The sequence below is a fragment of the Sander lucioperca genome, chromosome 19 (genome assembly GCF_008315115.2).
Source record: "Sander lucioperca isolate FBNREF2018 chromosome 19, SLUC_FBN_1.2, whole genome shotgun sequence".
Lineage (NCBI taxonomy): Eukaryota > Metazoa > Chordata > Actinopteri > Perciformes > Percidae > Sander > Sander lucioperca.
In genome coordinates, this window is record NC_050191.1 from 24,937,500 (window position 1) to 24,963,028 (window position 25,529).

Here is a 25,529-nt window from a genome sequence, read left to right on the forward strand (position 1 = left end):
GCATAAAATAAATCAGCCTCTTTGTTAAAAAAACATGAATGATCGGCTTACTGGCCTATAGTTAAGGTAGTCGCTAAGATAGCCATCCACAGATACAGTGAATCCTAAAAACATGATTTATAAAATCATGCCAACAATTATTATTTTAATATTCTATGTACTGAAAAGATATGTAGGCTATAAAGGCTTTAGGCCGCCCTACATGTTATTATAGGCCCAGTTTAAAATGCAACAAATTTTAAACAATATAGTAGGGGGTCCCTGCTCCGTATCTCTTCCAGTTAAGGGGTCCTTGGCGGTTGGAGTGAAGAGAAGCTCCCAGAGCGAGACAGATGTGGACAAGTCGTTTAAGAGGATGCCTTTACAATGGCCCACACTGTCAAAAAATATAATCAGAACAGAACAAACCATGCAGTTACTACTGAGTGTTCAAATCTCGGAGAAATGAGAGAATCCTGTAAGTTAGATTGAATCATTTTACTTTTTCAAGCTGTTTCTTTTTTCATGAAATCAAATCAAGTGATAGTTTTTAAATAGGAAAGTAGGCTACTCCTTGTAACATTTTGTACGGATGGTCTCCTATTTGTGTAAATCTAAAAAAACAAGCAAAGCTGCAGCAGGAATATGTGACATCATGTCCCCACGTTTTTTTCTTTCTTGTTTTCCTTTTGGGGATAAACTGCCTTCCCTCAGCAGGGTCTGTAAATGACTCGTCAGGGGGGACGTGTAACCTAGGTCTATTTATTTATTTATTTATTTGCAGCGCGCTGCATGTGGTGCTGATGTTGCGCGCTGCATGTGGTGCTGATGCTGCGCGCTCCTGAGCCAGAAAAAAAGTTCCTCTGGAGGGTGAAGACCAATCAGAGCGCTCACCAGATTTCACCATCCCGTCTCTCTCTGCAGAGCAGCCGGCGCACTTGTCCGCTACAGTTCCTCGACTCTCACACTCTTCCTCCTGCCTCTGACAGGAAGATGTTACCGCGCACAGAGTGTCCTGCACGCGAACCGAAGGCGTCACTCACCGACTCGCTGCGGGACTTTTAAACTCAATCATGCCGTGTTACGCCAGGTTTCTGTTTTTACTTCTGTGTTTGATCCTGCTCGGGGAGTGCAGGAAACCCAAAAGTAGGAAAAAGCGGTGGTCCGCGCCGGCGGAGAATCACAAGCCAGGCACGTAAGTACTGAAAAACTTTCTTTATTTTTATTTCGATTAAAGTGAGATGTGAACTCTGACCTCCATAGATCATCCTAGGATAAATATCCAGCAGGAGAGCAGGGAAAAATCACATCATAGGCTGCCTCTAAGAACTCACATTTACGCACAACTTGCAATACGTGCAATGGACCAATTAACACTTGTATCAGTTTGCCAGCAAGCGTGCTATTGGGTTGTTAGAGATTGAGAGACAATTAAGTTTAGGCAGAGCAGCAGCTTTGCGGATTTTCCCTTCACTTCATTTCCAAGAACATCCAGAATGTCAACATCTGCATGCAATCTGTTTAAAACCCATTCCAACCAATTTCCAGCCTAGATCATTCTGTGAGGTGATTGGCTGTGGTAACTGATACTGCCCGCCGTCACACCGATATTTGGGAGGGGCGGTTATTTGTCGGAACCAAACGGTGGGAACAGAGCAGCTACAGAGCGCAGCGACCCGTTATCCTTCACTGCGTGTAAAACTTCTGCATGTGTCCACATTCACAACAGCAAAGAAAACCCTTCCATCCAGTTACAGTATTTTGAACGTTTTTTTCAGCTGAATGTAGGTTCTTTACTAGGATTGCCTTGACGGGAACATGAGGGTCTCCAAACAGAGCGACTGGAAAGTGGAGAGATTTTAGGAGGGGTATTCTCTTTAAGCCTGTTGTTTGGCTGGCAGTGGCGATTTTAGACCCTTTTTAGGGGGTCTCAAGCCCCACTAAATTTCATCTCAGCCCCCCTAAAAATCATAATAATAAAAAACATTATTATTTAATCAATTTTAGTGCTTCAAGTTAGAGTTTGTGAACTTGTCTGTTAGTAACGGGAATAACCGTCCCGTTCTTCCAGCGAGTCACGGAAATGTAAGCCCACCCACGACCTTTTCCTAAACTCAACCGTCCCGTTCTTCCCGCAAGTCACGGAAACGTAAGCCCACCCACGAGCTTTTCCTTAACCTAACTGCGTCAAAAGGGACGTCAATAGTCCCGACCAAGCACGTTATATGACGCTAAAGGAGACTTTTAGCGTCAATAACAACGACAAAGGCACCTGACCAAGCGTCCGTATTTTACAAGATGGGAGTGAGAATGTGTTGAAAAATAATAATGAAGAGACTATGACAACACCGCCGTCATTAAGCGCTGACTGTGGCGATATAAACATGCAATATTGTTGACGAAAAAGACAACATTAAAATGTAGTTAAGAAAGCTACAAGCAGCAATGCAGGAGGCCAAGCAATCGGCCCGTCCCACACAGGCATGTTTTGAACGGGCAGACACTGCACTAGTTTAAAAAAAAAAGGGGCCCTGCATCGTAGGACTGCAAATTTCCATCAAATTTCCATTATTGATAAAGCTTCCTATTATTTTCTCCTTTCATTGTTTTGTCTTAAATTTCATCTTTGGTCTTTCACTTTACCAGAGCCCATGTCGAGCTGTACAAATTGCATGTTAAGTCGAAACAGCAGTCCAATACTGATGATATATAATTTACTATGATAGAAGACTCAGAAAACCAGCAAATGTTCCATTTTGGGAAGCAGAACCAGAGCTTTCCTTTTGCCTTTTTGCTTAGCAAATGATTAACAAGACACAGTTGTTGCTGATTACAATATATTTCTGTGAATTGATGAATCTACTATTTTTTTCAGCACTACTTTAGAGACATTTCAGCACAAGTTTTGAACTTTTAAGGGCCCTTATCTAAGCCAAATCGTATTCTTATTTCTAAAGCAATTCAATCAGGAGAGACTTCATTTAAGAGGGAAATAGTTTAATGAACATGGTGCATAATAGGTTAACATGATTAGAGTCTTTGGCGATTAGACTCCATCGCAATGTTAATTTATAAGGGGTATAGAGGCCGTGGATATATAGGAATATCCCCCCGATGGAGTCTAGACGCGGTGGAGGTGATGAAGAGATAAAGGAAGTCTTGATGGATGTGATGTGAAGCGGGGATTCTGATGGAGGAACCCTTGGTGCTGGGAATGATGAGAACTGGAGGTGAATGGGGTAGAGGAGGGTTGCATCAATTTAGCCTGAAATAATAACTGGCAGCAGCGGAGAGTAGAACAGATTTAAAGTTTCAATGCAACAACGCGATAGCTCATGGAGATTGTGGCAAATCTGGTTGGTTTAACTGAAAGAGCAAACACCCACATTCAGCTGAGGACAATGCGGATGATAAGGATGGGAGAGAGAGAAATGTGAAGTATAGAAGTCTTCCTGAAAGAATTTACGCTGAAATGAACTTTGTTACATGCAAAAATACAGAACAACTATGACCTCCAATTAAAATCACAGAAAGAAAATGTCATTCAACATGGTAACCTGAACTGTTCAGTGCTTCTTTTGTTAGGAAGTAGAAAGCAATAAACAAACTTGCTCTTGCTTTCCCCTACCTCCACTCTTGTAATTATAAAGTATAAGTCTGCTGATATTCTGTGTTCCTGAAAATAGTCCCCAACAAATGCCTCCTGTGTGAGTAACAATCGATAAAAAATACAGTGACCAAACTCTAACGGCACCTCTCTGTCTGCTTGCCTGTTGCCAGTCCTCTGTCAAAGAAGGTTGCAGATGGAACCAAAGCCCGAAAGATGAAGACCAGCCACCTTCTGCGCATAGACGAGCATGACTTTACCATGAGGCCCGCCTTCGCAGGTAAGCTCTGTTAGCTTTAGGAGACATGCCGCTGCTTGTAGTCAGTGATCATGTCGAGAATGAGTACAAACTATAAAAAAATAAAAATGTAACAACATAGTTCTTGTGTCTTTGAAGAAGTGTGTTTTCAGAGTGATGTCACACACACCAACAGGATTAGATTAGGTTCACCCTTTGTTGAACATGAATGTGAAGTGAATGTTGATGCCACGCTGGTCTATATCCTCCGCGTTCCACTTCTGGGATTGCTCCGGTGCTGCAGGAAATTACGCCGGATGCATGTATTTTCCGTTTCCTTCCGCTTTCTTTGTGTTGGAATTTTAAATCTCTGTGCAGAGTTTAGCACCGCCCATGACGAACCTGATTGGTTTAAAGAAATGCCATTAAAGCAGAGCACGTTTTCCTTCCATCCCTGAATGCTGTGTGGAGTAGCCTGACCCTAGCCCCGTGAGACCGTCCTGATCTCGCGAGCTCCAGTTTTCCAATCGCAGATCAGTCTGGCATCTTGAGACAGAGAAAATTTGGAGCTGTTCTCCAAACGACCGACCAATCAGCGTTGGTTTTGAGGCGGGTTTAGGTGTGACGGAACGAGAAGCGACTGTTCAATCTAAACAACATGGTGGCTTCCACGGATGAGATGAGCATAGCTATCGCGCAAGTTTTATCCGAATTAGAAAGTATTCCTTCATTGAAAGAAGAGCAAAAAACGGCAATGGAGGCTTTTCTTGGAGGAAAAGATGTTTTTGCTCTTCTCCCGACTGGTTTCGGCAAGAGTTTGATATATCGTTAATCTGATTGGTTGATTTGGCCCGTCTATCACCAACATAGGTGGTGATAGACAGATGGTTTATCCAATCAGCTAACCAGTATTTTCACCCCTTCCCAAAAGTTCTCCAACGGAAAGTTCCCAGATGGATATGCCGAGCAAATGCAAAGTAATCCATCTGACGGAGTCAGGTTAGTCTGACCCTCCTTCAGCTCGCTTTGGAGGAGTGTCTGGCAAAGCGAGACTAATGCCACGCTGACTGTGAAAACAGAAGCAGAAGGTTTATTTCCCCCACTTCTCTTCCATTCGACTGCCAAACCTAAAGAGCGCACAAGTAGGCGAGATGTGGAGCTCACAGCCCCGGGCTAAAGCCTCAGCAGGTTAAGGCGCTGACACACCAAGGCGACCGCCGGCCCAATGCAATGACGTTCGAATGTTCCTTCTAAAAAAACACATAGGTTTGAACGATTGAAATATCTATTTTTGCACATTATGTCTATATAATGGCAAACATATGTACAATGAGATACATAACATTAATAAACTAATGTTCTACCAGGCCGGCCACTAAATTAGTAAAATGCAACAACGTAATGTTTCATTCACAAGATCTTGTCAAATCGTAGCAAAGCACATCACCAGAGTGACAACCTTGTTTGGCTTATTTTCTGTGTAGCATGAAGTCATGTTAGGTGGGTGGAAGCTGCCTGCTGGTATGTAGAGTTATTTCCGTGCACGCATGCGCAGTATATGCGGTACTTAGCCGTCGGCTGTAGTCTCCGTGCTAATTTTTAGCCAAGACAAAGGCGACGTTGGGTGACATGGGGTGACATGGGGTGACATGGGGTGACGTGGGGTGACGCCACTAGTCCTTGACCATTGGCTTGGTGTGTCAGGGCCTTTACACTGTAAACACATCCTGACGCAGAGCTGAGCAGAGGTCATCCTGTAGAAACACCTGAGGCCATTATTTGTCACCTCAGATTTTTTACATTTTTCAGCACTGACACTAATCAGTCATGTGTTGGGCCCAAGCAAAAGTCACTGGGTGTTGTGTGTGCCCATGCTTTACAACCTTGAATGTCAGGACAATGGCACTGCTGCTGGGGTTTGGGGATGCAATTAAAAATAAGAAGCTTATTTGTTGAACCATTCAGTCCCATTCTCTGGTATTTAGCATTAACAGGTCCTGTTGAAGCACAGGAGGAGGTGGCGAGATAAATGAAACGCCCCACAGTGAATTTCATGCTCCTCTGGGACTACAGTTGCAGCCACAGATGGGAGCGTGGCTCCCACTGATATATTGCATCTGTCAGCTTTTGTTTGCCGGAGCAGGCAGCTTCTGCAGTAGCAGAAGAAGAAGAATGTGATCAAACATCAGAAGCTGACTTGTGTTAGTGCCGCGCTGCGGCCTGTGAGACTGCCATGCGTTGATTTGGCTAAAGAAAAAGTGTGTGTGTAGCAGCTGCTGTGGTTCCTTCTGGCTTCAAAAGGAGCAACTGCAGTGTTACTAATGAAAGCCTCTTACACGGCCTCTTCTGGAAAATTATCGAGAACGACGCTGTTACGTGCCAATGGGGATGTTCGTGTAGGGAGAAAATTCCCAAGTCACAATCAGACAAATCCTGACTGTGGAGTATTGTATTGTCCAAATGTATACAATAAACTGCTATGTTGTGATCCCATACCCAAAGAACAAAGGTATTGAATAGAAAAATGTTCATTGTTTGGTTTAGATTATTCTGCTTCTACAGTATGCCTAAAAGAGCAACAGTGGATTAGGTTTGTATAATCAAAAGTGTGCAGGCGGAGCTGTACAGTTTGAAAACATTTCTGTTATCATAATTAGAGCACCTGCACTGCTCCCATTGGGCAGTCCCCTACTGTGGTCTGACAAATCAAACACATACAGGAAGCTGAAGGGAAGAAGACATTTGTTTGGATGGAATATTTGTCATCACATCAAGTTGTGATTTCCTGGGTACATCTATTTATGGAGCTTCTCCTTCCTGTCTGACTCGGGTTTAAAAAAAAAAAAAAACATCTAATGGGGTGGATAGACTTGCTATGCATTAGTCACATTTGCATTAAAGAGACGGCTTTTTTTTTACCCTCATTCCACCCACAGGATTCCGAAGAACCCTCCACCAAATGCATCCTTTCACTTGGATTTCTTTATAGCCTCAGCAGTATAGTGTCTAATGCTGTCTAATCTAGCCAGGGTAAACCAACAGTGGATATGTAGTTGCTAATCCATGAAAAGAAGAGCAGTCCAGCATCATTAGGTGGAATGGATAGGGTGTTTTTCTCCCTCTATTCTAGACACATTTGTGGAAATTACATAACGACAATCTGTGAAAGCATCAATAAGTTAAAGAACAAAAAAGACTCCCTGCAAATTGCAGCTGTAATCGGAGATATCTGACTTTCTGTAAATGCTTTCGATATTCTTTTTTTTTTTTTGGCCCAAAAGAGGATTCTTAAAGAAACTGACGCAAAAGAATATCTGTGTCAAGCTAAAGGTATGAAGAATTACTTTAATGCAAAACGCAGAAGCAAAAAGGATCAGTTCACACTGATTACATAAAACAGACTGGCAGTGCCCAAAATCACTCCCTTGTTAAGTCATTCACTGTTCCCTATATCAGTGGTTCCCAGCATTTATGGCTTGTGACCCCTTAAAATTAAGCATTGTCTAGTTATGGTTTTAGTGTGAACATGATTTGTGAGCAGCACACATACAAAAATCCATTCCCCCTTATTGTATGGGGTGGAAGCAGAAATTTTAAAGATAGATATATCTTTAAACCTGGACACATCAACTTGCTCAGTTAACCTGGGGCTTTCAGGGCCCCTTGAGGTCTTGGACCCCATGTGGTCCAGGGCCCCAGGGCAGTTAGTAGAAGTAGTTTTGGTTTTGTTGGTTGCGATTTGACTAAGCACAAGTGTGTTAGAGAATGATGTGCCGCTAAATCTCAGTATCGACAGAAATGAAAAGGGCATTAAGGTGATGAAGGTGATTCTTTTTTAACTTCTTTTTATTTCCTTTGCAATCAAACAGTATAGTCAACTGTTCAGAGACACAATACAGGCATACATGTCTCAGGGGGTCAGTCCATGGATTTCAGCATCACCTTAACATCCACTCATAGTTCGCAGGGAAGAGCGACATTCCTCCAGCAATACAAGGAAGAGACAAATGTAAACAATTTGAAACAAAAAAAACTAAATAAGCACAGAGAAAATAATAATAATAATAATAATAATAATAATAATCATAAAAATAAAAATAAAAATAATAATAATAATAAATAAAAAAATAAAAAATAAAAATAATAATAATTAAATAATTTAAGTAAGCATTCGCATGAATTGTTTCACTTACACTTAGGTTATATCATTTGAAAAAGTATGTTATAATCAGAGACCATTTAGTCAGAAATATTTCTGTTTTTAGTTGTAACCTTATACTAAACCTCCAAAACTTTTTTCCCTCCATTGTGTTTAAGGTGATGATTATTACCTAATCCTGTAAACCTGTTTATTAGATGGGCCCTACGTGAAATATACGTTGATCAAATTACCACAAATTAATTTCACACACTGTTAAAAATTAATTTCACACACTGCAAACATCCGTAGGAGAACTGTCTGGAGGAATTTATTATTTATTATGGGCAAATTTTGACGAAGTTGCCAAGTGTAGTCTGCTAGGTGCGGTATATGGGCACTTGAGGAGACTGCACATGCATAGCGAGCTGGGGAAAAAGGGGCAACACAGCTCATTTTTTCCTCAGGCCTCTAATGGATGAATTCAGCCCTACCTTTGGGAACAGGCCTTTTATTTCTTTATTTCTACTTGCCTGCTCAGAAATACAAAGTTTCATTAGATTAGCATATACCAGTAAAAACAGGATGAAAAAACTTAGGAAATTGCCTCCACAAGTGAATCATTCCCCTGTTGCCTAAATACTTTAATATGCCTGAACATCTGCTGGCACACATCAAAACCAGTCCCTCCCCAACACTAACATCCATTATTTCTTAGATTAAAGGTCCCATGGCATGAACATTTCACTTTATGAGGATTTTTAACATTAATATGAGTTCCCCCAGCCTGCCTATGGTCCCCCAGTGGCTAGAAATGGCGATAGGTGTAAACTGAGCCCTGGGTAGCTTGCTCTGCCTTTGAGAAAATGAAAGCTCAGATGGGCCGATCTTTCTCTGCTTTGCCCGCCCAGATAATTTGGCCCACCCATGAGAGAGAGACATCATGGCTTTCAAACGAGCAAAGTGGTTAGTCAAGGCCACACCCCACCCTCCACCTTGCCCCCGCCTCTCTCCTCCTCAATAGCTACAGACTAAGGCATGGATACCCGACCCGGGCCGGGTTCGGACAGATATTTAGAAATGATGGTCGGGTTCGGGCCGGGCTCGGTCACATCAGCGTGATAAGGCATTTGTTGTAAAATGGTGCTGCGGCTCCTTTAAGAGAGCTCAGTGTGTGTGTAAAGTGGGCAGAAGAGAGATAGAGAAAAGAGGAAGCAGACGTGTAGATGCGACTGGAGCAGAGTTGGTGGAATAAGTTTAAGTTTTGTACACAGTGTGTGCGGTGTCCGAGATAAACCCCAGACTGAAAACCAAGTTCATTCATTTGCTCACCAGAAACGGGATTTTAACCCCGACGTTATATAACGTCGGCCCTGGAGGTAACGAGTCTCCCCTGGTTTTCTGATCACGGTCGGAATCGAAGCAAGCAGGAAAGGTTAACACATTGAACATTTTAAATTAAACAGCTGATTAACGTGAGCTTGTTCCCCCGTGTGCGCTGATGCGCTCATCTGTTGACATTTCCGAATGCCTTCCAGCTGCTTAATAAAAGCCTGCTTTCCACACAAACAAACGTACATGTGTCACTAGTATGAGAAAAAAAGCAACGAGATTTTAACTGTGTCGGGCTCGGGTCGGGCTCGGACATAAATATCATAATGCCTGTCGGGCTCGGGCCGGGTTCGGTCACGGCTCTGTCGGGCTCGGGCCGGATTCGGACGGCCCGATCCAGGCTCTACTACAGACACAGAAATGGCACATACTAAGGAAAGCTCATTGTGGGACTGGCTCTAGTGGCTGTAATTCTTCACCAAGGCTGAATTTAAGGAAAGAGACTTCAGATACAGTATTAGGGGACCACTAAGGTCTATATAAAAGCATCCAAAGAGCACCATGTCATGGGACCTTTAATGATCATTTTGTAGCCTACAGTACAAGTGTAACTTTCTTAATTAGACAATGAGACATTATGAAGTTCTCAAATAATTAGCCTGATAAAAAATTCAGATGCTGGATAAATCCCCAAATGTAGCTAATAAAATGTTTGCTTTTATGTCACGTTGTGAATACGTATGGATTATGTGCTTTTGTTTTTGCTTCTATGCTTTGACGATAATTCCATTTTAAAGAGTAAGACGTGATATTGATATTGAATGAAGCCGTTGGGGTTTAGTAGAGCTCTCAGTAAAGCAGAACCGTGAAACTATCAATATACTTGTTCTGCGTGCTACGTGTGCCCATAAACAGGCTGTTTCATAGTGTTTGCTCCTCTGTGATGTTGATACTCAGTCGTGTGGTGTTCATGTTTGTGGGACCGTGAGGTCAGGGGGAAAACGCTGGCTGGCGCAATCTTGCTACATGCCCCATTTGAAAAGACACGGAAGTGCTACTGAGAGCTACAAGGGCCAACAGGAGTTATGATGTGGAGCATTGCTATGACGCATTCTTGGGTCTCATCTGATAATCAGTGACGTGGAATAATTCGCTGATGCTGTCAGCTCAAAATAGAAAACGGAAATCTTCTAGCAAAACCACACACAGGACATTTCATGTATGCCTAATTGTCGTGCTTGAACACACACAAACTTCACTTTATCAGCCTCGATTTGAGGTCAACATTTTGAACATTGAAGCACAGAAAACAGGCTGCCATATCCTGATATTTTGGGAACATACACAGCTACATCCCTCTTCTGGACTGAAGGACTTTTTTTTACCACTCCTGTGTCCTCACAGTGCAGTTCAGCTCAGAATGGATTCTGACTGTGGCCCCCTGTGACCCAGCTGCATAGGGGGCTGAAATGCAGCAAAATAACAGAGCCATCCTGCTCCATCAGCACCGCTGGTCCAGGCTTTTTTCACAGCAGGTGTCTAGTGTTATGTCCACTGAGGCAACATGTCAGCACAAGCTTTGCTGAATCTGGCACGTGATACGTGGCATATGGTGTGAGTAAGAGTAGGGAGGACACTCTGCTGACAGCTGGAACTGGGCATGAGTTGATATCCCCCCTTCCAGGTAGCAGCTTTGCTGTGCCACCAGTTATGTAAGGCTGGCATCCACTGCTGCTCAGATTAACAATAATACAGCAGTCAATGTGCCTTTCATACACAAGTGACAGAAAGGTGTGTGAATGTGTTATTAATGCTGAGGGCAAAAAAAGTTATTACAAGTTTTAAAAAATCGCTTTAATACTGTAAATGTGTGTTAGGACAGAACACAAAGCAACATTTCACCTCACTTTATTTGCACATATTTCACAGATGGAGTGTTTTTGCAGCCCATGTTTATTTGCCTCAAACAGCCAAACCATAATAATAATCTTTATTTATAGAACACTTTTCAAAATCTACAAAGTGCTTCACAAAACAGAAGAAAAAAAAAGAGGTGTATACAATCCCGCACAGTGTAGGTTAGAATAGTAAAAACATTTAAAATGAAATAAAAGACTGTTTATAGTATATCCAAGCTAAAATAAATTCAGGAAAGGCTCTACGATAAAATTAGTTTTAAGAAAGCACTTAAAGGAGATCACTGACTCAGCAGACCTAATATCCTTGTGGAAGATTGTTCCAGAGCATCAGGGCCCTGACTGCAAACGCTCTGTCCCTTTTAGTTTTCAGCCGGGCCTCTTGAACAGACAAAAGACCTCTGCCCAAAATACTCATCTCAAAATACTGGCACGAGGAGTTTAGAGATCTAGCTTGGTGCAAGGCCATGAAAAGCCTTAAAAGTGATCAGTCACATCTTCAAATCAGTGTAAAGAGGCCCATGTACCAACTCTATATCTTGCTAGAAATTAATGCACCATTTCTCCTCCACTCTCTCTCCTTTTCCTCTTGACTGCATACATTAATGAAGTGAAGTCATAAAACCTCAGGAGAAGTGATAAGCTCACATTTCTTGCTGAAGTTGAAACATTTTCAGCTTGTGGAGACATGTCTTCACCTCAATTTCCTGCTGTTCATGTCCACTCACTCATGTTACACTTCTTAAAAAAACATTGTCAGAAGAGTTCATCCTCTGTGGAACATGAATGTGCTCATTAACTTTCATGGCAGTCCATCCCTTAGATTTTAAAGATTTTAAGTCCTCGTATGTAAATGACAAAATAGTGTAAGTTGTATTATATCTGTACCTTCCAAAATTTTACCATTATAAAAATTAGCATTTTCTGATCTCCTACATCTGTGGTTAATGTTTGCTTGAGTTTAGGCAACTCAAAGTCCTTGGTTAAGGTTAAGGATCATGATTAAAAGAAACCAACATTGCCTGTTGGTTGATAATTCTGAAGTGCATAATTTAGGTCCAGTCCCAAGAGTTAGTGCCAATTCAGGACGTAGTGTGCCCTTTAAGTATTGAGGCTGAAAGTAGGTGGTGCGTAAGGGTGTGGAGGTCAGGGTGGTGTACAGACGTATAGCACTTTAGACTTTCATGTGAGAGACAAGAGTTTGCGCCCAGTCAGCATCCAACAGTTAATCTTCCCTTTTCTTGAACCTACAACCTAACCATGACCATCTCTCCTTAGTTATAGTTTATTAGCTATCACCACAATCTGTTCCTTACCAAAACAATATTGTAGTTGTCCTTAAGATATTGTCAGAAGATACATTTTTAAAAAGGTTGGCATTGGATGTTAAAAACATTATTGTTGGTGGCCGGGTTAGCTCAATTGGTAGAGCAGGTGCACATACTGTATATAGAGATTTACTCCTTGATGCAGCGGCCGCGGGTTCGACTCCGATCTGTGGCCCTTTGCTGCATGTCATTCTCTCTCTCCTTTCATGTCTTCTTAGGCAGGTGTGGAAAAATGCTGTAAACTAAGAATGCTTTCAAAAATATAAATAATGATTGTTTATTTTTGTTTATTTTTATTATATTTACAAAATGCAAAGTGAGCGACCAAAAAAACATCTAAATCACATCAATATTTGGTGTTACTACCCTTTGCCTTCAAACCAGCATCAATTCTTATAGGTACACTTGCAAAAAGTCAGGGAACGTTGAGGATTGTAGACGCAGTGGTCGGCCAAGGAAACTTAGCGCAGCAGATGAAAAATGGATCAAGCTTCGAAATCGGAAGATGTCCAGCAGTGCCATCAGCTCAGAGCTGGCAGAAACCAGTGGGACCCAGGTACACCCATCTACTGTCCGGAAAAGTCGGGCCAGAAGTGGTCTTCATGGAAGAGTTGCAGCCAAAAAGCCACACCTCCAACATTGAAATAAGGCCAAGCAACTCAACTATGCACGAAAACTTAGGAACTGGGGTGCAGAAAAATGGCAGCAGGTGCTCTGGACTGATGAGTCACAATTTTAAATATTTGGCTGTAGCAGAAGGCAGGTTGTTTGCCGCAGGGCTGTAGAACGGTACAATAATGAGTGTATGCAGGCAACAGTGAAGCATGGTGGAGGTTCCTTGCAAGTTTGGGGCTGCATTTCTGCAAATGGAGTTGGAGATTTGGTCAGGATTAATGGTGTCCTCAATGCTGAGAAATACAGGCAGATACTTATCCATCATGCAATACCATCAGGGAGGCATATGATTGGCCCCAAATTTATTCTGCAGCAGGACAATGACCCCAAACATACAGCCAAGGTCATTAAGATAATTAACTATCTTCAGTGTAAAGAAGAACAATAAGTCCTGGAAGTGATGGCATGGCCCCCAGAGAGCCCTGATCTCAGCATCATCGAGTCTGTCTGGGATTACATGAAGAGACAGAAGGATTTGAGGAAGAGTACATCTACAGAAGATCTGTGGTTAGTTCTCCAAGATGTTTGGAACAACCTATCAGCCGAGTTCCTTCAAAAACTTTGTACCATGTACCTAGAAGAATTGATGCTGTCTTGAAGGCAAAGGGTGGTCACACCAAATATTGATTTGATTTAGATTTCTCTTCTGTTCATTCACTGCATTTTGTTAATTGATGAAAATAAACTATTAACACTTCCATTTTTGAAAGCATTCTTAGTTTACAGCATTTTTTCATACCTGCCTAAAACTTTTGTGTGGCCGACCTGTGACGGTTTTCCTGCATGTCTTCCCCCTCTCTCTCCCCTCTCATATCTCTCTGCTTTCCTATCCAATAAAGGCAGAAATGCCCAAAACTTTAGAAAAAAAACATTGTTGTTGTTGAATGCAATCTGGGGTTTTACAGAATGGTCCAATTTCAACATTCTGTCAAGAGATAGGGTTGGTGAAGCTAATTGTACCTCTTTAGACCTATCTGGTTAAAATATGTAAAATTATTGAAATAAACCATGTGTCCTGTTCCACATTGGTATGACATTCCTCTTAGCATAAAACAGTAGGTCATACAGGTCCTGTACTTTAGGATGTTTGTCTTCCAAATCTTGATCCAAGTCTGCACTATGATGTAACAAAACAAATATAGTCAATGGGCCTGCCATATTGTGCAGTACAGTGCAGCAAACTCTAATCTGTTTGATATTTATCTGCAGGTCCAGCTGTCCCTGTTGGAGTGGATGTGCAGGTGGAGAGCTTGGACAGCATATCAGAGGTGGACATGGTAAGTGGCTTGAATATGTTAAATGCCAAACGGTACACAGTAACTTTGCGGGCAAATTGATTACTAATAATGTAGCAGCTGTAATCTGACTTCAAAAAGAACTAAAATCTACGGAAAATTAGTGAAAATAGATTAAGTTTGGGCGTAAAAATAGAGGATTACTCGGATTATTCTGTCTCTCTAGTTTAATATTCAACCAGGTTTGAAAGCAAAGACCAAAACAAACTCAAAAGTAATGAGATTATGAAAGAAGTAAAAGTGTAATGTCATTAATGCTACTATTCAACTGGATTATGGTACTGGTGGCAATGTCTCCAGTAAATCTGTGACAGATTCAGTTTGCAACTGTGCAGCCGTCGCTGACTTTAACAAATGAGCTCACAGTGCTTCAACACATGGGGAAAGAAGCTCTCCTCAGACAAAGCAGTTAATGAGGCAGGAACATTTTTCATTAACAGCATGAGAATGGACACATGAGTACAACAGTGACTAAGATTGTGTTCACACTTGTCTTCTTAATCCAACTTTTTTGATTGGACTCACCAGATCAGATTTGTCCTTTATCAGATGTCTTTGTTTTGCCACTGGCATTAGAGGGATTCTGTCCTTTGAACTGATGAATATAACATTTTAGTAATAGTCATTTAGCTGTTCAGTTGCATAATCAATCAATTACAAAAGCTCAATGGTAAGAATTGTTTATTTTGCTCAAAGTCAGACTGAATGCATGTTAAGTAATGTTATTCAATTCAATTCAATTTTAATTAGTAAATCAACCTTCTGTTCTGGAACCATACATTTGGATCCAAAACTGTCGTCCTGATGTTGTGTAAGCTCCTGTTTGCAAGGACAACCAAGGATTAGATTTAATTTGGATCCCAGTGTTGTGTATTTAATTGTTTAGGGAAAAAAAAGGCGGGGGGGGGGGGGGCAAATGAATGATTCCAGACTATGGCTGATCTTAATGACATTATGTCATATCACAAAGCTGCAGGATGCTACACAGTTTAACAGCAGAGCAATCTTTTGCTATTTCATTTAGAGGTAAACAGGTTAAGCAAAGATGAGACTTTAAAGAATATAGATGGTATATTTTGTCAACATATCTCATGGAAAGACTCAAACCAACAATGTGTTAGTCCGGTTCTCAATACCTTCTAATTTTTCCTTCTCTGTCATTTCTCTCAGCTCCAAGCCCATTGGTTCATATTTAAAATATTATAAAACACTAGTACAAGTAGAGAAGAGTCATAAAGTCATAGCACTCGCCAGGGTTGCCCTCTGAGACCTCTCCACTTTGTCTTGGCCATCGAACCCCTGGCTTTAGCTGTGAGATGTAATCACTCCATTCTGGGCATAAATAGAGGGTATAAAAAATAAGACTTAACTCACATTAAAACTTAGAAGACTTTGAAGACTGGGTTCTGGATCCTTAATGCGGATAATAATACATAAAGGTACTTCGGACAGCACTCCAACTAATACGTTTTTATTATAAAAAGGGCCAGAACTGATATGACACATGAGACAGATGAGGGGTGTGTGTTTGTGTGACGCCGGTTTAACCCAGCCCAAGCGGCAGGTGGTAGAGATTCATTGAGGGATTGATTCAGGAAGAAAAAAAGGAGAAGCTGGAGGCTTCAAGCAACAACACAAACAAAAGCTGAAACCACGAGCTGAAAGACAGGCACTATTCGAAAGATTGTTTTCCCGGCAACACGACTTTTGGTAAACACACCTTTTAAAACCAGAACTACAACGCATAAATTGGGCTTGCGGAGTCCCAAAGCTGATGAAACAACGCTGGAAAGCATACCTGGAGCATAGGTTGCTCCCTACAGCGTGGACACCAAAGCTGGCAGGTTTAGGGCCGCAAATTGAAACAGCAGCTACGTGAGCCAGTTTAACACAGCACAACCCCTCTTAAGAAGTAAAGTAAGCACTCATCTAAACCTGTTCGAGTCATGACTCACTCAGAACTTTCACCCGTGTCTTTAAATTAACTCATGAGTCACGAGACTCTAGTATCATTAACTCGGATCAGATGAGTCCTACTACAATTCAATCTAAAATGATAACAGCGTCACACACAAACCTCTTGCAACATTAGCTACTACTAGTCCTAGCCATCTTAGCTGCCAAAAGCTTTATAACTTACAATTTTGTAGGCAACCACAACTCCACAAGTCAACTCAAGTGACTAAGTGAGCAGAGACAGTCCGAGACAGGTTATAGGAACTCCCCGACCTGCAGACTCAGAGCTGGAAACTTTGCAAGCTCGCAGACCATGGGACTCACTCGAGGACACATGAGTCATGATGACTCATGAGTCCTTGCGAATCAGCCAGCTACGTTGTCATGAGTGGATCTGTAGAGCGAGTGAAGTCTCTCCTCTAGTCAGGGTGAAAAGCAAATCCACAACAAAAGCCATTCTTTCACTTCTAAAATAACATACAATGTTCTGCACGTAGCCTAGGCCTACTGTAGGTTTGGTGTATGAATGTAGTATATTAAAATGCAATTAGATCGAGCTGACAGACCGAGACATTGCAAGCTCGCCTAGGCTCACAGACCATGGGACTCATGAGTTATTATCTCTCATGACTCATGACTCCTCGAGTGAGTCAGTCATTCGCGCGAATCAGCCGGCATTCTTTCACTTCTGAAAGAACATGCTTATAGGTTATAGGTTTGGTGTATAGATGTAGCATATCAAAATTAGGTCGATCGATTTAAAAAAAATATATATATTAATTTATTCACTGCGGGCATTTCTCTGTTCCTGTTTCTATGTCTACATTGAAAACCTATATATCAGATCTGAAATAGTGAGTCTGCACCAAGTGAATCCTCAGAACTTCCTACTACGTTAGTGGTTAGAGACAATGGGCTAGGACTGAGTTTCATTGGTGATTTAGCAATACTGACTCAAGTGACTCAAGTGACTCGCACAACCCAGATCAGTTTAGTGAGTGACTCAGAATAACCCGAATCCTTAAAAGGAATCGAGTTTGCCAGGCCTACACTTATCCAAGTGAGCTCAGGTCTCATTCTTATGTTGAATGCAAACACACAGAGAGAGGAGACAGTGTGTTTGATGTTGCGAGCTAGGTTGGCCTTTGGTGGCTGTGTTCCTTTGCTTTGCCAGCCAATGTTGGCTTAGCTGTGTACCTTTATACATAAATAAAGGGAACATGTAACACAAAGTTTCCCTTTATGCCGACGATCTTCTCCTCTATGTGTCTCACGCTGAAACTTCGATTCCCTTAATCCTTGATTTGTTACAACTGTTTGGGTAGAGCTCAGGATATAAATTAAACCTGCATAAAGACATAGCACTGACTCAGTAATGTCATTTTCACAGCAATACATGTCTAAGGTTTGCTAACATTAGCTACCATACTGAAAGCAGACCAGAACCTCTGAGTGTGCTGTAGTTTTTGTTAAGGAATTCGGCACTGTTTTGTGGCAATGATGAGGTAATATTGATTGCTAAAATGTAGCATAGCAGTAGCAAAAGTAAAGTCATAAAGTCAGTGAACCATTACACAGTGATATTTATCTAAAGTTGGCTTGTTATTCGTTAATTTTAGACACTAGTGTGTTTTATTGCTAATGAATTCAACTTAATATTTTGTGGAAATTATGAGATCATGGTTAATGCTAAAATGTAGTATAACAGTAGTAGAGAAAAGTCATAAAGACAGCTACACAGCAATGTCTATCCACATTTGCAAAAATTAGCCATCATAACCTACTGGTTATACCAGACCAAGTAAGACTGTAGCAGCAAAACCCTGGAGTATAGCGCACATTTGTTAGAGACTAAATGTGTTATTTCCCCTTTCAAAAGTTACATAGCTTTAAAACATACAGCTTTCAGGACCATCAAAATCATTTTGTCATAGTTTCAACTGCCAATATGTTGGCAGTTCAAGGATACTTACATTAGATCCCGACACTTGAAAACATCTCTCATTAGTAAACGTATAACACATTACAGTTTTTGGAGAGATTCAGACATGCCCCTGAACTCCTGAACTTATGCAACATCAAAGTTATTTTTTTATGGTGGGTGCCAAGAGTACAATGTGTTGCTGCAGCTATTATTCCTAACTGATCTGGTCTTATGTAATGCCATGAGGTAGGTGGGAGAGGATGATCCCTGTAGCGGGGGGAGTAGTGCAGACACAGGACTATTCCTGCCTGCATAGCAACAGGGGGAAGGAGGTGAGAAGACAAGGGTAATCTAGGACCAATGAAAGCGGTGGCCTGCTTTGTTAACATATGTTCAGCACTTCTCTTGACCATGTATGTTTAGTCATAAGAAATCCATATAATCCAACAGCAACGGGTCGTAGCACTGTAATCCCAGAGGGATTCAATAAACCAGAGGCAGCGAGCAAGTAAAGTCCTCGTAGTGAGACTTAATCCAGAGGCTTTTTCTGTTTCTGTCACCCCTCCCCCCCTCTCTCAGGACTTCACCATGACCCTGTATCTAAGGCACTACTGGAAGGATGAGAGGCTTGCCTTCCCAAGCTCCACCAACAAGAGCATGACATTTGACGGGCGCCTGGTGAAGAAAATCTGGGTGCCTGATGTGTTCTTCGTCCACTCCAAGAGGTCTTTCATCCATGACACCACCACTGACAACATCATGCTGCGGGTGTTTCCGGACGGTCATGTCCTGTACAGCCTGAGGTGAGTACAGGAAGCTCCCACCACGCATATATATATATATATATATATATATATATAGATATCTGCCATCACAGGATTTTCACACAAACCAAATGAGACATGGCAGGCCTTGTTGCAGAATGCATAGAGCTGGTGACGTTTACACTTTGCTTCTTTCCCCAGGGTTACAGTAACTGCTGCATGCAACATGGATTTCAGTCGTTTTCCTTTGGACTCGCAGACATGCACGCTGGAGCTGGAGAGCTGTGAGTATTCATATGCACTGACACTCCACTCTATTGCTAAGAAGACAGTGGAAATAAAGTGATACTAATTATGAAAGGCACAAAGCATTTTTGCAGCATGTTGCCTTAATCAACACCACACTGACTAAAAACACAGAATAGTTATTAATTACTGTTTTATTATTATATACTGTTATTTATCAGTAAGAGGTTGGTGCAGAACAACAGTGGATGTTAAAGCCTCTGAACACCCACACAGGTGATCTCAGTTATTCTAGCTGATTTGACCTCTGCTCAGGTTTAAGTTTGGCCTGAGCTTTGTTGGGAATTTATTAGGTCACAAATCTTTTCTACCAATAAGAATGATAAAGCTGTCATTTGTTCTGCCCATTTGTCGCCAGATGTCCCTTGCCTTCCGCTCTGTGTGGGTTGCCGTTCTCAAACTCTGTTTCAGGAAACAACAACAACAAACTTCAAGCTAGCAAGATACGTGCTGAAAATGGAAAGTTTAGAAGAACACTTGGATCGTGCAATAGGGCAGGCCTGCTTGGTTCTGTCAGGGAATGATTGTCAAGATTTACAAAGAATATGTTTAAGGCATTTACTATCTAACTGGGAGGTTTGGGGACCAATTGGTGAGGATTTGCAATGGACAAAATACGATGTGATAAACTGGTAAAAGCAAATTACGTTAAACCATGTATCCAGCTAATTTTGCAAATGTTTCACCAAAACAAGTTCCTTGCGAGACTATCCATCCATCTATCCATCTTCAACCGCTCATCAATCCGGGGGTCGGGTCGCAGGGGCAGCAGCTTCAGCTGGGGACCTCAAACTTCCCTTTCCCGAGCTACATTAACCAGCCCTGACTGGGGGATCCCGAGGCATTCCCAGGCCACGGTGGATATATAATCTCTCCACCTAGTCCTGGGTCTTCCCTGAGGCCTCTTCCCAGCTGGATGTGCCTGGAACATCTACCTAGGGAGGCGACCAAGGGGAATCCTCAACAGATGCCCAAACCACCTCAACTGGATCCTTTCGACGCAAAGGAGCAGCGGCTCCACTCCGAGTTCCTCACGGATGACTGAGTTTCTCATCCTATCTCTGCAGTCACTCTCCTGAAAAAATCCATTTTGGCTGCTTGTACCTGGGATCTCGTTCTTTCAGTCATGACCCAGCCTTCATGACCATAGGTGAGGGCAGGAATGAAAACTGCCCCGTAGATAAAGAGCTTTGCCTTCTGGCTCAGCTCTCTCTCAATGGTGCAGTATAGGGAATGCAATACTGCACCCGCTGCTCCGGCCAATCTCCGGCTCCCCGGATGGGCATAGTATTAGGCCCCTTCCACGCCAGAGTGAAGAGCTGGTCCGTTTTTCCACAACCAGGATGGAATCCGCATTAATCCTCTTCAATCTGAGGGTTCGACCATCGTCCGAACCCTATTTTCCAGCACCATGGAGTAGACTTATCCAGGGAGGCTGAGAAGTGTGATACCTAACTACCTAAGGGTCTTCCACCAGGGAAGTTGATGATGATCCTCCATCAGCCTCCAGAGCTTCCTCTACCAAGGAGGGTATGTTAGTTGAATTCAGGAGTTCCTCAAAGTGCTCCTTCCACAGCCCAATTACCTCCTCAGTTGAGGTCAACAGCGTCCCATCCTTACTGTAAACAGCTTGGATGGTTCCCCGTTTCCCCTCCTGAGGTGGCGGACGGTTTTGCAGAAACACGTTGGAGCCGACCGAAAGTCCTGGAATCCCATGGGATAACAAATCCCGGAAAGACTCCTTCTTCAGTTGGACGGCTCCTTGCCCACCGATGTCCACCACGGTGTTCTAGGGTTACCAGCCCATGGGGCACCTAAGACCTTGAGGCCACAGCTCTCCATCGCAGCTTCAGCAATGGAAGCTGCGAACATTGCCCACTTGGGTTCAATGCCCCCAACCTCCACAGGGATGCCAGAAAAGCTCCGTTGGAGGTGTTAGTTGAAGATCTTTGGGACAGGGGCCTCTTCCAGATATTCCCAGTTCACCCACACTACCCGTTTGGGCTTACCACATCTGTCCAGAGTCTTCCCCCATTCTCTGACTCAACTCACCACCAGATGGTGATCCGTTGACAGCTTGTTCCCTCTCTTCACCCAAGTGTCCAAAACATGTGGCCTCAGATCAGATGATACAATGACGAAATCGATCATCAGCTTTCTGCCTAGGGTGTTCTGGTACCAGGTAGACTTATGAGCATCCTTATGATCAAACATGATGTTTGTTATAGACAATCCATGACTAGCACAGAAGTCTAACAACAAACGACCGCTCGGGTTCAGATCAGGGAGACCATTCCTCCGAAATCATGCCTCTCCAGGTGTCTATCATTGTCCACGTGTGCGTTGAAGTCTCTCAGCAGAACCTCCCCCCCCTCCCTCCCCCACCCCAACAACCCATAGGCAAAGGAAGGCGACCCTCTCCTCTAGAGGCTTGCGAGACTAGTCCTGCCCTAACAGGTGAAACAAAGCTAACAAGGCACTCAGGAAGATCAGTCTAGGGTTGGGTTTTTGCCGATACCAGTGCTAAAACAATACTTTTCAAACAATGCTGGTGCCTAAACAATGCCTGAACTGATACTTTAAAAAAAGATTTAAAAAGAAAAAAACAAAACGACAACACAAAACGGTGACATTAAAGAACAGCTTGTTAATTGCACAATGCACCACAAGTCTTACTAGTTGCAAGTGAATGCACCATTAAGTCACATCTGTGTTGTTTCTCCAACAGTGGCAGTGGCCATAGTGCAGCTAGTTTGTGTCTTTAGCTGCAGACTGTTGCACGCCCCGGTGTTGAAATCCTTTCCAGTGAAATACAGTCACACTTTACACTGATTAGCTGTCAGCATTTTAACCGTGTTTAAGCTGTTCAGGGCCTTCAATGGCATCGTTTCACAGTGGGTATTAACACATTGTTATTGGTTACAGGAAATTCTCACATACTGGCCATTATTCATCCAACTGCTGCTGCTGATACTGAAACTAGTACAACTCTTTACTGACAATCATGCTTTCTATCCTTCAGATGCTTACACAGACGAAGACCTGATGCTGTATTGGAAGAGCGGTGATGAGTCCCTGAGCACTGATGACAGGATTTCTCTGTCTCAGTTCCTCATCCAGAAGTTTCACACTACTTCCAGACTGGCTTTCTACAGCAGCACAGGTAGACTGGCAAAACAAATCTCCAGTCTGTAGATATTTTACAGTATATAAGGGCAGTTCACCCCAAAATGGTGATTGCTCCAAGGGGGCCCAAAGTTCTCATGTTTACTGTGTGGCAATTAGTATAGAGTCATTTGATTAATGGATTAATATAAACAGAAATGGAAAAGACCTTAATATGGCTGCTGCATTTGTACCTAATCTTTAGGCGCTGTATTGTTGAGAGGCCCCGTGTGAAAATGTACTTTTAATGCTATTAATATTTTAGTTGAAATGATGAATTTAGTTAGTTTAAGAATGGTGCATATTCTTAAACAAATTCATGTTTAATCAACGGATAATCAAGTTGGAGAACACACAGGGAATTAGTAGGGGCCCTCATTCTACTGCTGACGCGTTAATCAGCCTGAATTAATTGTATTGGCTGAGGTGAACCTCAATGAGGCTAACCAAAGGCAAGATATTAAATTAACAGATATTTTTTTAATATCGTCTTCTTTCTTCTGCACTCTGTCAATTGCAGTTAATGCTTTTTATTTAAAGTGTGTATTTGCATTTTGCAAGTATATGTAATTTTTATATAATTGTATAAAGTTTTTCTCACTATTTTAGCAAATAATACAATTCTGTTTCTATCACATTTCAAAACTTTTCTAAAGGACAGTACTTTGTCTTGATCGCCATTTTGGACTTGATCTCCAAACTGCTTGAACATATCATTGTCTCTGACTCAAGTGGTCATAACTACCACCTAGGTGCAGAGACCTGACATCATGGGTTTGAAATCCTTGCCATGGCCATTGTTAGACACATGTGGCCCCATTAATGTTGTTATTAAAAAAAAAAAAAAAAAGAAAAGTAAAACAAACTCAATCTGACAAGTATTTTTTTCTAAATAAAAATAGCAAAGGCAAACAGCCCTCATGGTCAGTGTATCTTTTGGTCATTTGATTTACCTTTCATAAAAATAAAAAACGAAAAGCCAGTGGTTGTTTTTTGTTTTTAATACCAGTTTATGAAAAGAAAATCAAATGACTAAAAGAGACTTTTCATCCATGATTTTTCCATCTATGGTGTTGAATCCAAAATGCTTCCATATTGGTAGTCCATACTATTACTTATCAGATGTTTGGTGTAATGATTATCGGTTTTCTCCATTTTGAGTTAGCTCGAAGAACAACAATAAACTGTGTTTACTGTAGACATTGTGACATAAAATAGGAAAAGCCTAGGTGTAAAATAGTATGAATGATGGCTGAATATAAGTTTAACTGCCTCAGTTTCAAGATCCTGGTATTGTGTGGCTTACTGGGACACTTGAATAGAACGGAGCAATCCATAATGTCATAAGCAAAACCTTTGCCTCATCTACTATGACAAGTCAAAATGTCTGCTGTGAAAAGGGACAATAGCTTTGTTTACTGATAGGACAATGGGGCAGGACAATTGTTGTGCACAGACAATTTTGTATTCATACAGATTATTATAGGTTGAATATCTCTTTTTCTCCATATTATGATAGTTCAAATTTTAAATAAGTGTCAACCCTAGCCCCCACCCCAATATATATATATATATATATATATATATATATATATATATATATATATATATATATATATATATATATAAAAAAGTCTTTTTACCAAATAATTACATTTGAAGTCAGTAGCAACTTTGTTACGTTTGAAACAAGAGCTGAACCCAAATGCAGACAGAAACACAGAGCCAGAGTGTGAGTTAACATATTTATTTAAAGTACTTAAGTACAGTCCAGGTTTCCAGAAAGGGGAAGAGCAAGTCCAGGTTTCCAGAGAGGCAAACAGGTTCAGGGGGTTCTGAGCAGGAGTGGTTCCGTCAGAGTTATCCAGTGGACAGCTAGTGGTGAGGGCCAGTTGTGGTTGTCTGGTCCAGTGGATGGTAGGAGCGGAGCGGAGCAGAGCAGTAGAGTCACGTTCCAATAATAACATGGTCGTCTTGACTATGATCTGACGCAGAGTGGAGGATGAAGCAGAGGTTGATTGTGGTAGATGAGCTGCAGCTGGAACCCTGACTCCCGCACACCAGACTCCACTCCTGCAATTAGAGACAGACAGAGGGGAGGGGGAGAGGAGAGACAGAGAAGCAACCTAGAAGCAGCAGGCCTAACAAACTTGTCTTTAGAGAAACAATGTACTATAGTTATTCACCACAATCCACAAACCACACTAACAATTTATCATGTTACGAAATAGTGCTACTAAAGGTAGGAAACAAATATTAGTTATATTAGTATATATAAAAGCTGTAAGCTGTTACTGAGTTAAGCTTTCAGTAAAAGCTCTACAAATAATTTTGCCTAATGAGGTTTTTACTCAACCAATGAGATTAACAATGTATGCAGAGGAAAGCGGTTCCTCTGAGAAATGTTTTGCAAATCAGGAACTATAACATTAATGTGAAAAACACATAATTGGGCTATTGTAAACTTGCTGTTTTCTCGTCATAAATGTTATCCAATGCAATTATCTCTTTTCTATTCAGATGTGTTTTTGTTTGTTCATTGTATCGTTTGGTTTTATATCCCATCCAGATTTATATCATCCCTGTGCAGATTAGTTCACCTGTCTCTGTGTTCATCGTGGCATTTTAGCACATCATTTCTGTTTTAACTCTGACAGATAAAACTATTTTTCAAACATTCACTTTATTTTCCTTCTTCCCTCGACCAGGCTGGTACAACCGTCTGTACATCAACTTCACTCTGCGGCGTCACATCTTCTTTTTCCTGCTGCAGACCTACTTCCCAGCCACTCTGATGGTCATGCTGTCCTGGGTGTCCTTCTGGATCGACCGCAGGGCCGTCCCTGCCAGAGTCTCATTAGGTAGGAAGATATGCAACACAATGACCATCCTGCCTGTTCAAATTT

The 25,529-nt window shown here is 41.8% G+C and overlaps 1 protein-coding gene across 1 annotated transcript in view; it reads left to right on the plus strand.

Moving 5' to 3' along the window:
- The first annotated feature begins 892 nt into the window (after positions 1 to 892).
- LOC116063595 (gamma-aminobutyric acid receptor subunit rho-2-like) overlaps positions 893 to 25,529 on the plus strand; it is a 31,895-nt gene continuing 7,258 nt past the window's right edge. Inside the window, exons 1-7 of the mRNA XM_031318588.2 lie at positions 893 to 1,174; positions 3,760 to 3,866; positions 14,423 to 14,490; positions 18,968 to 19,191; positions 19,354 to 19,436; positions 22,481 to 22,621; positions 25,332 to 25,484. Coding sequence (XP_031174448.1) covers positions 1,053 to 1,174; positions 3,760 to 3,866; positions 14,423 to 14,490; positions 18,968 to 19,191; positions 19,354 to 19,436; positions 22,481 to 22,621; positions 25,332 to 25,484 — 898 coding nt within the window. The 5' untranslated portion in view covers positions 893 to 1,052. The remainder of the gene's footprint in view (positions 1,175 to 3,759; positions 3,867 to 14,422; positions 14,491 to 18,967; positions 19,192 to 19,353; positions 19,437 to 22,480; positions 22,622 to 25,331; positions 25,485 to 25,529) is intronic.